The sequence below is a fragment of the Apostichopus japonicus genome, chromosome 2 (assembly GCF_037975245.1).
Source record: "Apostichopus japonicus isolate 1M-3 chromosome 2, ASM3797524v1, whole genome shotgun sequence".
Classification (NCBI taxonomy): domain Eukaryota; kingdom Metazoa; phylum Echinodermata; class Holothuroidea; order Aspidochirotida; family Stichopodidae; genus Apostichopus; species Apostichopus japonicus.
The window spans coordinates 27509041-27522635 of record NC_092562.1 but is presented as its reverse complement, the minus strand read 5'-3'; the positions used below and the strand labels follow the sequence as shown (position 1 = coordinate 27522635).

The window sequence follows — 13595 nt, the reverse complement described above, 5'->3', positions numbered from 1 at the left end:
AATATGATCATGCCCAAAATAATATGAGAGTGTCGAAAAATTATATGAACATGTCGAATGTAACTGCTAACTTCAACTTTTTAGTGAACATTTTGACATCTGAATTCACGCCATCTGTTGCAAAATATCCAAAAAAATATAAGCATGTCCAAATTTATATAAACATGTCGAAACCAATATGAGTATGTCCAAAAATAATGAGAGCATGTCCAAAATAATATAAGAGTGTCGAAAGACTATATGAACATGTCCAAAATATAAAAAAGTGTCGAAAAATAATACAAAAGTCTCGAGCGTAACTGCTCGATTCAACTTTGTAATGAACAGTCAGGCGTTTGAATTTTACGCCATATGTTCCAAATATCAAACTTTTTATTTTGGTATGCTGAAAACAAAAACACCATATCCAGCGTAACTTAAGACGATATACAGTTCATCCATTACCGTATTAGTGTGTGTGTTAATATTTTAATGATATTTCGATCAAGAACGATTTTATTTTCGAGGAAATATTAGTTGAGTTGTTTCGTAGCGCGAGTGATCAACCTGGCCCCAAGGTGCTGTAACTATCAGTGAGTTTAATACGAAGAACCACTGTGTCCAACATTCCACGCGGTTTAATCAATAATATGTAGTTGGCGAGTTCTTCCCACGTTTCCATCTTGAAATTTAGTTAAAAGGTGAGAGTGAAGATTAAACGTTGAATACCCCTAACCTAGGCTTATTTTTTTTTAAATTCTGGGCTAGTGTCCGACTTCGCCTGGTAACCGTAATTAAGTGTCACAATTTTCCGTTAAAAAAGTAACACAGTATAGTAGTTCATTTTCACTGCCAACGTACGCATGTGTGATAACTACTGTACGTTGTTAGCGCTTGTGCATGTTGTACGTACTTTCGCACGTGAACTTCTTTGCCTTCGCAACAATATATGAATAATCTCAGCACCTCTAGGCAGGGCGAAACCACTCACATTACGTAGGGATGTAAAAAGGAAAAATGTTAGGTGATGGTCTTGTTTTTACATATTTTGAATTATTTGCGTCACAAAAACAGAAGAATGTTTCAATAATATATTGTCATAATGATAACCATTGTGTCAGTTGATACAAAGTACCTCCAAAGAAGGTATTGTAAGCTAATTTTTTTCGACATACCAATATAAAAGTTCGATATTTGAAACATTTGGCGTGACTTCAAACGCCAAAATGTTCATAACAAAGTTGAAGTTAGCAGTTACACTCGAGACTTTTATATTATTATTCGACACTCTCATATAATTTTGGGCGTGCTCATATTATATTTTGACATACTTATATGTGTTTGGACATGCGCGTATTATTTTGGACATGCTCATATAGTTTTGACATGTCTATATAAATTTGGACATGCTCATATAAGTTTGGACATGCTTATATTTTTTTGGATATTTTGCAACATATGGCGTAACTTAAAACGCCAAAATGTTCAATACAAAATTGAATTAGGCAGTTACATTTGTCCCTCTTGTATTATTTTTCGACATTCTTTCAATATGTTGGACATGCTCATATAGTCTTTCGACACTCTTATATTATTTTGGACATGCTCTTATTATTTTTGGACATACTCATATTAGTTTCGACATGTTTGTATAAATTTGGACATGCTTATATTATTTTGGACATGCTTATATTGTTTTGGACATTTTTGAAACGTATGGCATGCCGTAACTGTACCAGTTAAAACAATGCACATTGTTTGAGCAGCATATGTAACACGGAAGTGTTACAGCTTCAGACATGTTTCAAATTACCAATATGACAGTAACCTTTGATATATACAGGCATAATAAAGCTACAGTAAGACTCTGCTGTAAGCAAGCATACAGTTACTTCCTCTTAAGATTGAGACTAGCAACAAGACCCATTATATAAATTCAATAGTGCGTATATTGCATGCTAAAGGTTAAGGAAAACAGTAAACCTTTTTATCAGAAACAGTACAGTGATCTATAAGACCCATGTAGATATAAAAATGTAAAACAGGATGTTGAATTTCCTGGTAATTGAATAACATACACCTAACCGTTGTTGTAGGATCTGAGAGATTGAATATCTGATAAACATATTGACAAAGGTTTTAATTTTTCTTTCCTGCTTAAATTACATTCATGAAATCATAGCTACCATAGATGAAGGGAATGGGAAGGGGAATTGAAGAAACCGTTTCAAATTGAAAAAAGGCACTAAAGAGACGATGATGTATAGCCCTGATTTTCTTGAAGAATGAGAGGTGAACAGAGTTGGAGATTGAATGGCTTATAGTGTAACATGATTTTTGATGTACATTACCCAATGCACCAGCATTATCAGGATAATTACATCAATATCACTTTAGCTGATATCGCAAGTCTTGAAAGGATCCAGATAATCTACAGTAAACTTAACATTTTGATACTGCAAGGGTAGAAGTTGCGTTGCTTTTATTATTTAGTATATATCATATCCCAAGTATAGGCATAGCATTGCTACAAAATTTATAACATATCAACACTGTGGACTGCTGTGAAAGCAACAACACAAATACAACATTACCATTTTGTCCATAACTTAGGAGTATTTGCCACAGCAGCAACGTAGTCACAGCAATGACCTGCACTTTGTAAGTCATCTTTTCTTCTGACAATATCTTTGTTAAACCTGAGAGGAAATTCAAGTGAAGATATTTATATTATGAACAATCATAAACCTCCGTAACACTATGTTGTGTACAGGTGACTATCTATGTCTACACTAAACAGAACATTTCTGATGAATTGAATCAACTGTTGACTGTTTGGCATCTCAGAAACAGAGGTTGAAAATCAAAGAATTGTCAAAAATGATTATTTTTCAATGCAATACACAATTGATACTTGAAGGAAACAACATTTAAAAGTATGCAGGTTCACTATTGAAACTGGTTGATCACTTTCTCATGGTGGTCATGAAATGTTTCTTTCCAAACATGTCAAGTGAATTGAAGAAAATGCATCTGGTCCTATTAGCTGGCATTTGAAACTGGCATTTGAAACTATAGTGCTTATAGGAAGGTTTAAATTACTAAGTAATGTACATGGACTTTGTTAAAAACTCTTTAATCTGAAAACTCAAATATTGATGAATGAGCATATATCAGTGTACTATAAATATTGTAAATGTAGGGAATAGGGATGTGACAATACAGTTAACATGCATTTTGGAAATTTCATGACTTTACCAGATAAACAGAGAGTTAGCCAGATAGCCTAGTAAAGTGTGCAAGTATTTCAAAGTGCTATATTTTTCAGAATCAGAAGGTCTAAATCATTATTTTTATCAAGTTGTCTTGTATACTTTCATGTCCTGCTTTAAAGCCCTTGTTTCAATTGAAAACGATTAGGAATAGTTCATACTGCTCTTACAAGTGCTTTGAAGCATATGATATGGGAAGACATGTGCATTGACTGTAGCAAATTGCTAAGATTAATTAATAAGAAAAATTATCCCAATTGACCGATTACATGAACAGCAATGTTGAATACATTTTTGCTGCTCAAAATATTCATCCAAATATTACTGTCAAATTTGAAATAAATTTCCAATGGAATTATGTTATATTAAAAAGTTAGGTTTAAGGAGCCTAGGCTACTACATCCTACAGTACCAGTACAAAATTTCAAAAAAGTGACAATGACCATGATCACCACAAACACTACAACAACTTGAAGCCACATATTGGAAAGGTTTGGAGTGTCTTAGAATTCCCTGTGAGCCATTAATGCACAAGTTTTTAATGAATGTTATCTTACTAATTTCCAGTCCTTTTTAGGAAATTAATTTAATGAATTTGAACATGAACTGAAATAAGAATAGCCATTTAGGCTAGGACTACGTCTGGTTGACCAAAAGAGTTTGCCAGTTTTGTATAGGCTTCTTAAAAGTTCTTCCTGAAATTTGTTTTCTTACTGACGTAGGATCATACCACTTCTGTTGCCTGTGTCTCACTAGTTCAAAACAACACTTTACCTAACTTAGGCTACGCGAAATGCCCCTAGCCTTTAAACATAACGACCCTAGGCAAGGCTACCGTAGATTGAAGTGTATAAGACCTAGGAGTAGGATAGGACTAGGCTACTTATATGGAGCCCAATTCAAGCTAATTGTGTTTCCATGTCTGCGTATGGTGATGATTTAGCCTAATAAGCTTGTTGGCCTATCCCAATTTCTCATGTAACGAATACGAATGCTTCACATGTGAACATTCATTAACTGCGCAGAACAACTATATGCAAGCAATTTGGTCAACATATCCAGGCCTATCCAAAGTTTGAAAATCACCTCCCGGTGATTGAACCACACACAATAGGCAGATTACTTACCGCTGCAGGAAACTAGTCACTATCCTGTAAATCGATCAAAAGTATCTCAGTGCAATGGTTCATTGGGTATGTACATGGTTAGCCTTCTGCTCTCTCTTCCGGCATGTTTTCGTGTAAATTGTGCAAAACATTAGTTGCCTAACCTAGCCTGTAGGTGTATTTATTTTTATGTGGAGTCAGTGTACGGTAGAGTAGAATGGACACCACATTGTAACGATAACAAAACCAGTTACCACTTTATCGAGATATACTAATTAACGGTGCATAAACGGTAAATGTTTGCATAAAACTGGAAGGGCACGTGCCCCTCTGACCCTCGTTTATCCTGCCTTGTTTGTTACTACTGTTTACAGGGCCGGATTTAGGAATGAGCGACGTGGGCAGTTGCCCATGGTCCCCCACAACAAGGGGCCTCCACATATTTCATGAAAAAAATCTAAGGAAAATGTAGGCTGACACGTATCATCAATCGAAAATATTATTGTTATGATTGATCATGATTGCTCATTTGTACTGAGAGATATTGTAGCAACCTGTTAATTTGCATACGGTAGGGGTGGTATCAATATATTCATTTGTACTGAGAGAGGTGGTAGCAACCTGTTTGCTTGTAATGAAAATTGGGGAAGCAAACAGGCTTACATATCGTAATGAAAATTCTTGAACGTAAATTTACTTCAAAAATCACAAATTACTGCACCATGTTGCATCTAAGCACGGTTAATTAAATCAGAACATTACAAAGGGGAGGGGGAACCCCTCCCTTTACACCCTTCCTCGGACGGCGAACACTTGGGTGCTGTGAGCCTCCACTACCAGGGGCGTATCCAGGATTTTCCAATAGGGGGGCGCCAGGCATGAATGATCGCCGTCCTGGGGGATGGGTCTAAGGGGAGGGGTGGACAAATTTTGCTTTCGAAGAAGGGCTGAAATGCAAAATGGTGCCATATGTGACCCATATGTGAAACGGAACAGAATATGACAAATGTCAATAGGTATATGAGAGCGCAATAAAATAGTCAATAATCGCGAATAAGTTAAAAGTAGTGAAAAGCTGAAAAGGGCGCCAGCAGTCAAATTGAGTCCGTCAGGTGGGGGGGGGATCCGCCCCCTGACTGTATATATGGACGCTCCGCCACTAAGTAAGGGGATGTTGGAGAACTGGCTGAAATGAGGCAAGTCATTGGCCTAAGACGAAGTTGTGTTACGCTTACCGGTACTCACACTAACTGCTTCCACTTTTCACGGGGCGTGAAGACGCGGTTGGGGTGACAATGCGGTCTATAGCCAGAGGACGGGCCGAGGGACCAGGGTCCCCCAGCAATTACTAAAATTATTACACCTATATAGTATACGTGTGCATCTCAATTTTTTCATTGGGGGGCTGAGCCCCCCAAGCCCCCCGGTTCCGCCGCCACTGATAAGCAACATTTCCAGTAAAAATGGACACAAAATGCACAATTTAGTTTGGCTGGCATGTCACTTAGTGTTTATAGTGATAATACAAACACAAATACCATCTATGTTTCTAAAACTATTATGCCTCCGAACTTCGCCAGAACCTTTTTTTGGCAAACAAAAAATAAAGCATTCGGGAGGGGGGGGGGGGGTTGAGTGATCACCGACATCTCACATAAAGGTCGTCATCAATTTTTTTTTTTTTTTTGGCAAAACTTTTTTTTGGGGGTGACGGCCAATAGGGGGGGGCGCGCGCCTGTTGCGCCCCCCTGGATACGCCCCTGACTACTGAAGGTTGCCCATGGGCCCCACATGTCTAAATACGACCCTGAGTATGCTATGGGGATTTTTTAAGGAAGGCCTAGCTGAATTCTTTAGTTTTGGCGTGTTTGGTATTTCTCTTATCGTTACCGGATGCCATAGCTTTCACAATAACTGCAAGTCTTATGCTCACATAATATGACAGAACAGGACTATATCTAGGCTCTCGATCACGACAATGTCTGTAAATTAGCTCTGACGATGTCCTTGCAGTCCAAAGTGCGACGTCATTCTATAGGAAGTTTCATAGAACTACAGCGTCGCTGAGTAATTAGAGTACATGTATGTAAATATTGTACTGTTTGGTAACACTTCCCAAGTAATGAAGGTTTGGCCATAAAACACTTTCAACACGTTTCTTGTCAAATGTTGTTAACTTATATTTCAAAAGAAAATGCAAAGGTGTTCATTCAACAAGAAATATATGCTTTTTCCGCTTCCTAAACGGTCATATGATGCAACGGACAGAAAACGACGCCCCTTTTTTGAAGGGGTCTTGTGAAACTGGCAAAACGCATCTCGAAGATCATTATATCTGTCCATTATCGTTACATTTTCGCGGGAGTGTCATTGATAAACGCTATCTATGAAACATAAGCCTTCTGGGTCGACTTATATAAATGCAATGAATTTGTTTAAGAATTGTATACTTTGGGTCGTAAGCTGCAAGAATTTGTTTTAAATAAACGACATCGGTGTGCGCAGGGACGTCGCTAAAGGGGTGTGTGGGGTGTCTCACCCCCCCCCCCCCATCTCGTTAAAACTGACGATAGTTGGAAAATTTCCGACTGTCGCACTCTAATTTACCTATGCCTATTCATACATTCTTTTGATTGTGAATGACCTAAAAATTTTGTTCAAAATTGACCTTTACTCAGTCATATTTACCACGTTTTCCTTGCCACTTTGAGAAATTGTATCTCGCGATCCTTATACTGCACCATACAAAACTTCGTATGATTTTGAATACTCTAAAAAAAATGCCTAATTGAACTACTGTACAACGTTCGGTTTACTTATGTACTAATTTTGCTATTGGGTGGATTGACGCTATTCGCTAGCTTGAAATAAGTTCAGGATATATATTGTCTCTATGTTAAAAACACGCAATGCTAATCTACGCAAGCTTAAAAGTGCCATTAACATAAGAAAAACTTTGCCACATAAGTTGACATTTTTCAGTTAATTGTTTAGATAACAAGATTAAATCTTATCAAAAATCAGAAAAATGTTGGATTGCTCAGTTGCTATAACTAAGTAATTGAACAATTCTCTGCAAAATGTTTAACTGACAACTTATCGTAAATCGTCAATTTTTCTGAAAAATGTTTAACTGTTCACTTCATTCTTACTGAGCAATTGAAACATTTTCTGCAAAATGTTTAATTGACAGCTCATCGTATCTCGTCAACTCAACATTTTTTGCAAAATGTTTAATTGTTCACTTCATTCCAAATGCTCAGTTGGCATGAAGTGAACAATTGAATCATTTTTTCATGTGAGTAATAAATAGCCCCGCTTCCCCCAAAGAAAATGATATTAAGCGCGCTAAGAAAAAGCACTGTATTTTTCGGTAATTCACTATGTCGCCGAATATAATTTGTTGAAAAAAAAAAATTACCCTTTGTTACATTAACATAGCTTTTGTAGTCAGTAGTCTATGTAGCCTTAACCCTTCAACTACTCCAGAAGTTTGATCACGGGAGGAGGATACAGTGTGGATAAATAAATGACAAATTAAAAAAAAAAAAAAAAAATCAGTGCCCTGGTGACATGATTCACGCTGCAATTGCCAGATGGCTAACATAATGGAACAAAATTTAAAACAATATTTCTCGTTGTGATACAAAATGCTATGAGGGCGAAAATTGTGCAGCAAGTTTTCTAAGCAAGCCACTACTTCAGCTACTAGAAAAGTCTTAGTTCTTGGTAGTTTATTTACAAATTGATATCTTGGCAACCAAGTTCAAACTGACTTCAAGTTGTAACTATAGACGGTTCTATGCTTCTCCCGTGTGGAAATTATGTTTTCAAGTTTGCATTTAAGCCCAGTATGGTAAAAAAAATATATACATTTGTTTTCACTTCAATGAAGAAATATCACTCCGAAAGGTGATAAGAATTCTGATGCAACGATGAGATAAAGTGTTCTATAAGTACTCTGACAATTATTATTATATTTCAGCACTAATATATTTATTTTTTGAAAATTTAGAATTACAAAAATAACCGAACAGGTTTACTGTAAATAAATATTTACTGACGGAGGAAAATGATCGACATAAAAACTCCACACAATCCTTATAAGTTGCTCTAATCAGAGCTGCAAATTCTCCTTTTAGCTACTACATAAATAAGCTTGAATGTTATGAATTATCGTCAAATCACTTTATCGGTGCTGTACGTGGTTGCATAACATTGGCTTATCAGTCAAAGGGTCAAGAACGTTTCGCCAGTACTGTTTTTCTTAGATGATAGAAACTATTTAAAAAAAAACTGAAGAAATCGTTTTTAAATGACAATTAGACAACAAAACATTTCTTTATTTTCTTCGTGTTTTCGATAACACTGATGGATTAATACGGACAGGTTTGCTTTTCCTCTGTATATGCTGCTTGTTTAATGTTTATATTTCTCTTTCTTACTTTTTGATGTCCATTTTTATTTTACATTTACTTTTTATTCTTTACGTTTTTCTTATGTTTTAAATACTGCTCGTTTAGTGTCATACTTTCAAATATTTAATATTTATAGATTTTGTAACTGAGGTCCTTGGGCAAGTTTAGCCTCAGCTAACCAAGTTACCCTCTACTATGCGAAGTTTAAACAAAAAAACCATAATAAATACGAGGAAAGCAAAACAGATAAAACATATACAGTAAGAATAGTTATTTTCTGTTGTTTAAATTTCTGTCTGATACAGATCATCCGTTGTTTCTCTTTCCAGATTTACGTAAATTGTCCAACCGCAATCACTTTCACGTTTACATTACAATAACACGTTGAACCTTAAAAAGTGAAACCTATAGTCACGGTTTTATAATCTCTTGTTTATTTTCTCATGCCATAACGTAATTTTGTATTGGATGTATTAATATACTGATGTTGAAATACTTTAGCTACTCCACGACTACACATCCTCGTGTTTTTAAAGAAATAAATGCACCAAGTATAGGAAGCAGAGCAAACTAGTTTCACTTATCAAATGTTGTGATGTGATTTGAAACTTTCCATGCATTAGTCCTCGGCATTATTGAGTGTACTTTAAATACCGTTACTTTTTTTTCTTTGTTAAACCATGCAGAATATGTCACTCTCCCAACAAAACGTACTGGCTATACCGTTTACGGACTCGTTTCCATATACGATTTATTGTGAATTCATACTAACATACGGACAATATAAAGCTTATTTTATGCTGGTTGTCTATATAGAAATGTGCATTTATTCTACGAATTCTACAATGTAAAATAGAGAACAAAGTTGCATGGACGGTCTAACAAATGACAGAAAGATATTTTGTGATCGAAACTTAAAAATATTTGTGTAGAACAATGGTTTCAAATGATATCAATTGTGGATACGATGACTGTTACTATTATAATGCATGTCTAGTCAACATCAGTGTCCAATTACTGACCGTCATATACCAGATATAACCAGTGTTATTTGTCAAAAGTTTATCAACCGTTTTTAGAAAGCTTCTAAATTCCAATTTAGACTCAAGAAGAGAAAAATACATGTATAGGTGGTATAACAATTGACAAGAAGATACTAAAAAATCTAAACATAAAATTGAAATTTCTCACATAAAAAACAAGATGAAAGGCACGAGTGCTTTTATATATTCAATTACCTGTGTTAAACAATGAATGAAGCAGAGTTTATAAAGTAACGTTAAGTCCCATTTACCGAAGGAATTTACAAGTTTTTTAGAAGTGTAAATTACTAAAACGAGATCTCAAACTAAAGAATGTTAAGATGCAACTTACAAGTCCTGGTAAGTGCCATTACCGGCAAACTGGGAGGCAATTTTAGGCAAATATTTCCTTGCTATGATACGCCAACCGATGTCCGCTTAGATAGTGTCAGTTTGGTCCCTGTCTGGGAATGCCACCCTCCCCCATTTATTCTTTTAAAAAGGCCATGGTATATACACACATCAAAAGCATCAATACGTGACATTTGGGCGATACGTGATGTCTCTCCGCTGCCCGCTGGGGATTTCACCCAGGCTACGGCTCTTTACTGAATTATATTTAGACAAAGAACTTTGAATTATTGTTACACATACACGTTTTCATCTATTATTGTAATTCGATTACATAAAGTTTTGTTCTTAACACACACACATCATTCATGTCATTTGCTTAAAGCAGTGATATTCATAGTTATGTAATACAAATGTTGCTAATATCTTGCAATGATTGAAGCATTTATTAAAGACAAAATATCACTGAGCATTATACGTGACCTGCGTATTATTTTGCGGTCTTCTAAAACATACATATTTGTGTTTTGTTATCATATGTTGGCATAAACTGGTTCTTCCGGATTATCTTCCTTGAGAAGGTGATGACAAAGGCCGTAATCATCCTGTGTACAAAATGAGGATACATTATACGAACTGCATTTAAAAGTTACAACTGCGTTTTACTGTGCTCGTTATTTGTGCTTTTACACTACATTGCTATACCACATCCAAATATTTTGCAAATTAAAGGAAATTGTAATCAAGATAAAGTTTTAGATATATTTGAAAAGTTTGCATTAGTCATGTTACTGCAAAGTTCTTTAGTTAAGTGAATCACAAAGACAGGAAACTTGGACTACATTCCGATGACGATCGTAGGTGGGAACCGGCTTTTACCAACCATTATTATTGTACGAGTGTTAAGTGTGTTGCGAGGCTAGCGTGTACTTCTCGTACCCTCGCCTGCACCAGAGACCGGCACCCCTATTGATCATCACTACAGTGTAGTCACTGTTAACGACATTTGCAAAAAAATAAATTTTTTGTTTTTAATTTTCAAACCAGAAAGGTACTATCACGAAATACTCCTTCCAGTAACACTTCATATCCGCATTTTGATGATATGTGAAGGGAATCTCGTTTCCGGTAAGGGCTGAACGGGGAATGTATTATTTTTGCGGAGGACATTCTAACCGCTACTCTTACATGTGCGCATATGACAAGTGGTAGGAAATATCCCCGAAAGACAAGTTGATTAGGTCACACAACCAAAAGGATATTCTTTTCATTTTTTAAACGAGTATGAGTACTCAAATAGAAGCCAGTGTACTTAGTATGGTGGAGTACATTGCTATGAGCAACACGTGAACCAACCTTTGAAAGTATCATAATATGATTGCTTCCTCTCAGCTGTCGAACTGTGTTGAATAAATCAACTTCGTTTTCCATCCTCATCCTTTCCATTTCGGATTTTACTGCCAGGAAAATTCCAGTACGACCAGCACCATTTCTATATAATAAGTATTAAGGAAATAGTGAATGAGTACAGTATCACAATGTACATGGGTTCGCTGTTATATTCTTAGATACTTCGACAATGCTGAAAATATCCAGTTATTAAGATATTTCAAGGAAAACAATTGAATTCACTGCAGCATGAACGCACATCACGATGCCTATAACACTTCGAATTTTTCATGGATATAACACTATGGCATCACCCTGTATCTGATAGATATTCTATATACTTTCACCAGTAGGAGTACCTTTAAGTTTGTGTGTGCTTAGAATGCCTTTGTCTTTGTATGACGTGTTATGGGAAGATGTTTTTGCAAGGAGAAGCAGAAGATCAAGAAAAGTTATCAATAAAAAAAAGAATACACTGAATAGTTTTGTGCAGAAGAGGACAGTATACCCTGAATGTTCACTAGAATTATGTACGGCATGCTCATTCGTTCTCACTAAAAACATCGTTTGGGTGAAGGATAAATCTGATTGTTTTGACAAATTCAATAATTCATCAATATTTCTCCAAAATTAGAAGTGGTATTGTAAGAGGACAACATAAATATTATTTCTTGCCAGACCAAGCGCCAAATATTTTTGTTGTTGTTGTTGAACAAACCGGGATTCGAACTAATGACCACTGGATCCCCAGCCCGACGATCTACCAACTGAGATTCCGAGCCCTTTGTATGTGGCAATCCCAATATAGCCATGTATATGCTATGGCGCCAGTCAGTAGCTACATTTCCTTGTATCTAGTGTAACCAGGATGTAAACCTCAGTCTCATTCGACACAATGGAGGGAATGGACTTCATGAAAATATCGGCTTTTTATATATACTGTAATTCTATAGTAAATGAATAATTGGGAAAAGTCAGTTTTGCGTTATTATGTATATATATATATATATATATATATATATATATATATATATATATATATATATATATATATATATATATATATAATATATATATATCAAAAGACAATCAAAATGTAAGTGAGATGAAACCAATCACGAGCACCGTTAACCTACATTATCTGATGATGTAGGCTTCATGCTAAATCTTCACTGCAGCCGAACTTTACTTTTGATGAAGTACAGCTTCATATGGCAACATTTTCAGTTAATGAAGATCGCCTAAGCCAAGTTGTGGAAGCATTCCTTCACAGATATTTGGTTTCTTTGCAGTATCAAAATGGTTATTGATAATTATGTGCTATATAACATTAGAAAGAATGCTTTCGTGGAGGTCTCGATGGTCTCACTCTGAGTTTCGAACATCCATGTCTCGTTCTTTGATTAATAGGTCTCGACATCAAGCTGGTCAGTCATGTCACCTAGCATATCTAGTAATCTGTGGAGACAAACAGCTACTTGAAATTATACACCTACGGAATGGCCGTCTTGATTGCTCACGAGCAATCTCTTCACGTTGTATAATTACCGGTGCTATATAGCCTGTATGTTTATAGCACACTATACTTATAAGTTAAGTATATTCCTCATACTACGAGACACTACGCAAAAAAAAAAAAAAAAAAAAAAAACCCAGGCTACAGCGAATTTCATAATCAAACGATCGAAAACTCCATGCACAATACCAAACAGTATTATATTAATTTGATAGTTAATTTATGTAAGAAATGCATTAGCGTAAAGAAGAATGATGGTATTTAATGAGTAATTAAGTACATTTTTTAACTTACGTCTTAAGTCACCGGTATGATGACAGCTAAACCTCTAGTAACCAAAGTGGCAACTGGTTCGGGAAATATTCCTTAAATAAATATAATGCATCAAACTTTTATACCTAGGATTTCCGTTTTAAATTACTATCAAGTCAAATGATTGATTTCATATGTTCGTATTAAATTTACTAAATAAGTTACTCGGCTGTTTAATGTTAGGCTACTTACCCTCGGTGATTAACTTGTGTGCACAGTGTAGTTGGCCT

General features: G+C 35.7%; 1 protein-coding gene across 3 annotated transcripts in view; it reads right to left on the bottom strand.

The window, feature by feature from the left end:
* Positions 1 to 4806, bottom strand: part of LOC139984703 (receptor-type tyrosine-protein phosphatase F-like) — a 61951-nt gene extending 57145 nt beyond the window's left edge. Inside the window, exons 1-2 of one of the 3 annotated variants that reach the window (XM_071998739.1) lie at positions 4379 to 4806; positions 2574 to 2678 (exon numbers count right to left, since the gene is read on the bottom strand). In XM_071998739.1, the coding sequence (XP_071854840.1) occupies positions 2574 to 2649 (76 nt within the window). In that variant the 5' untranslated portion in view covers positions 2650 to 2678; positions 4379 to 4806. The remainder of the gene's footprint in view (positions 1 to 2573; positions 2679 to 4378) is intronic. The other 2 variants (XM_071998721.1, XM_071998729.1) reach the window with 2 other exon arrangements.
* Between the last annotated feature and the right edge of the window lie 8789 nt (positions 4807 to 13595).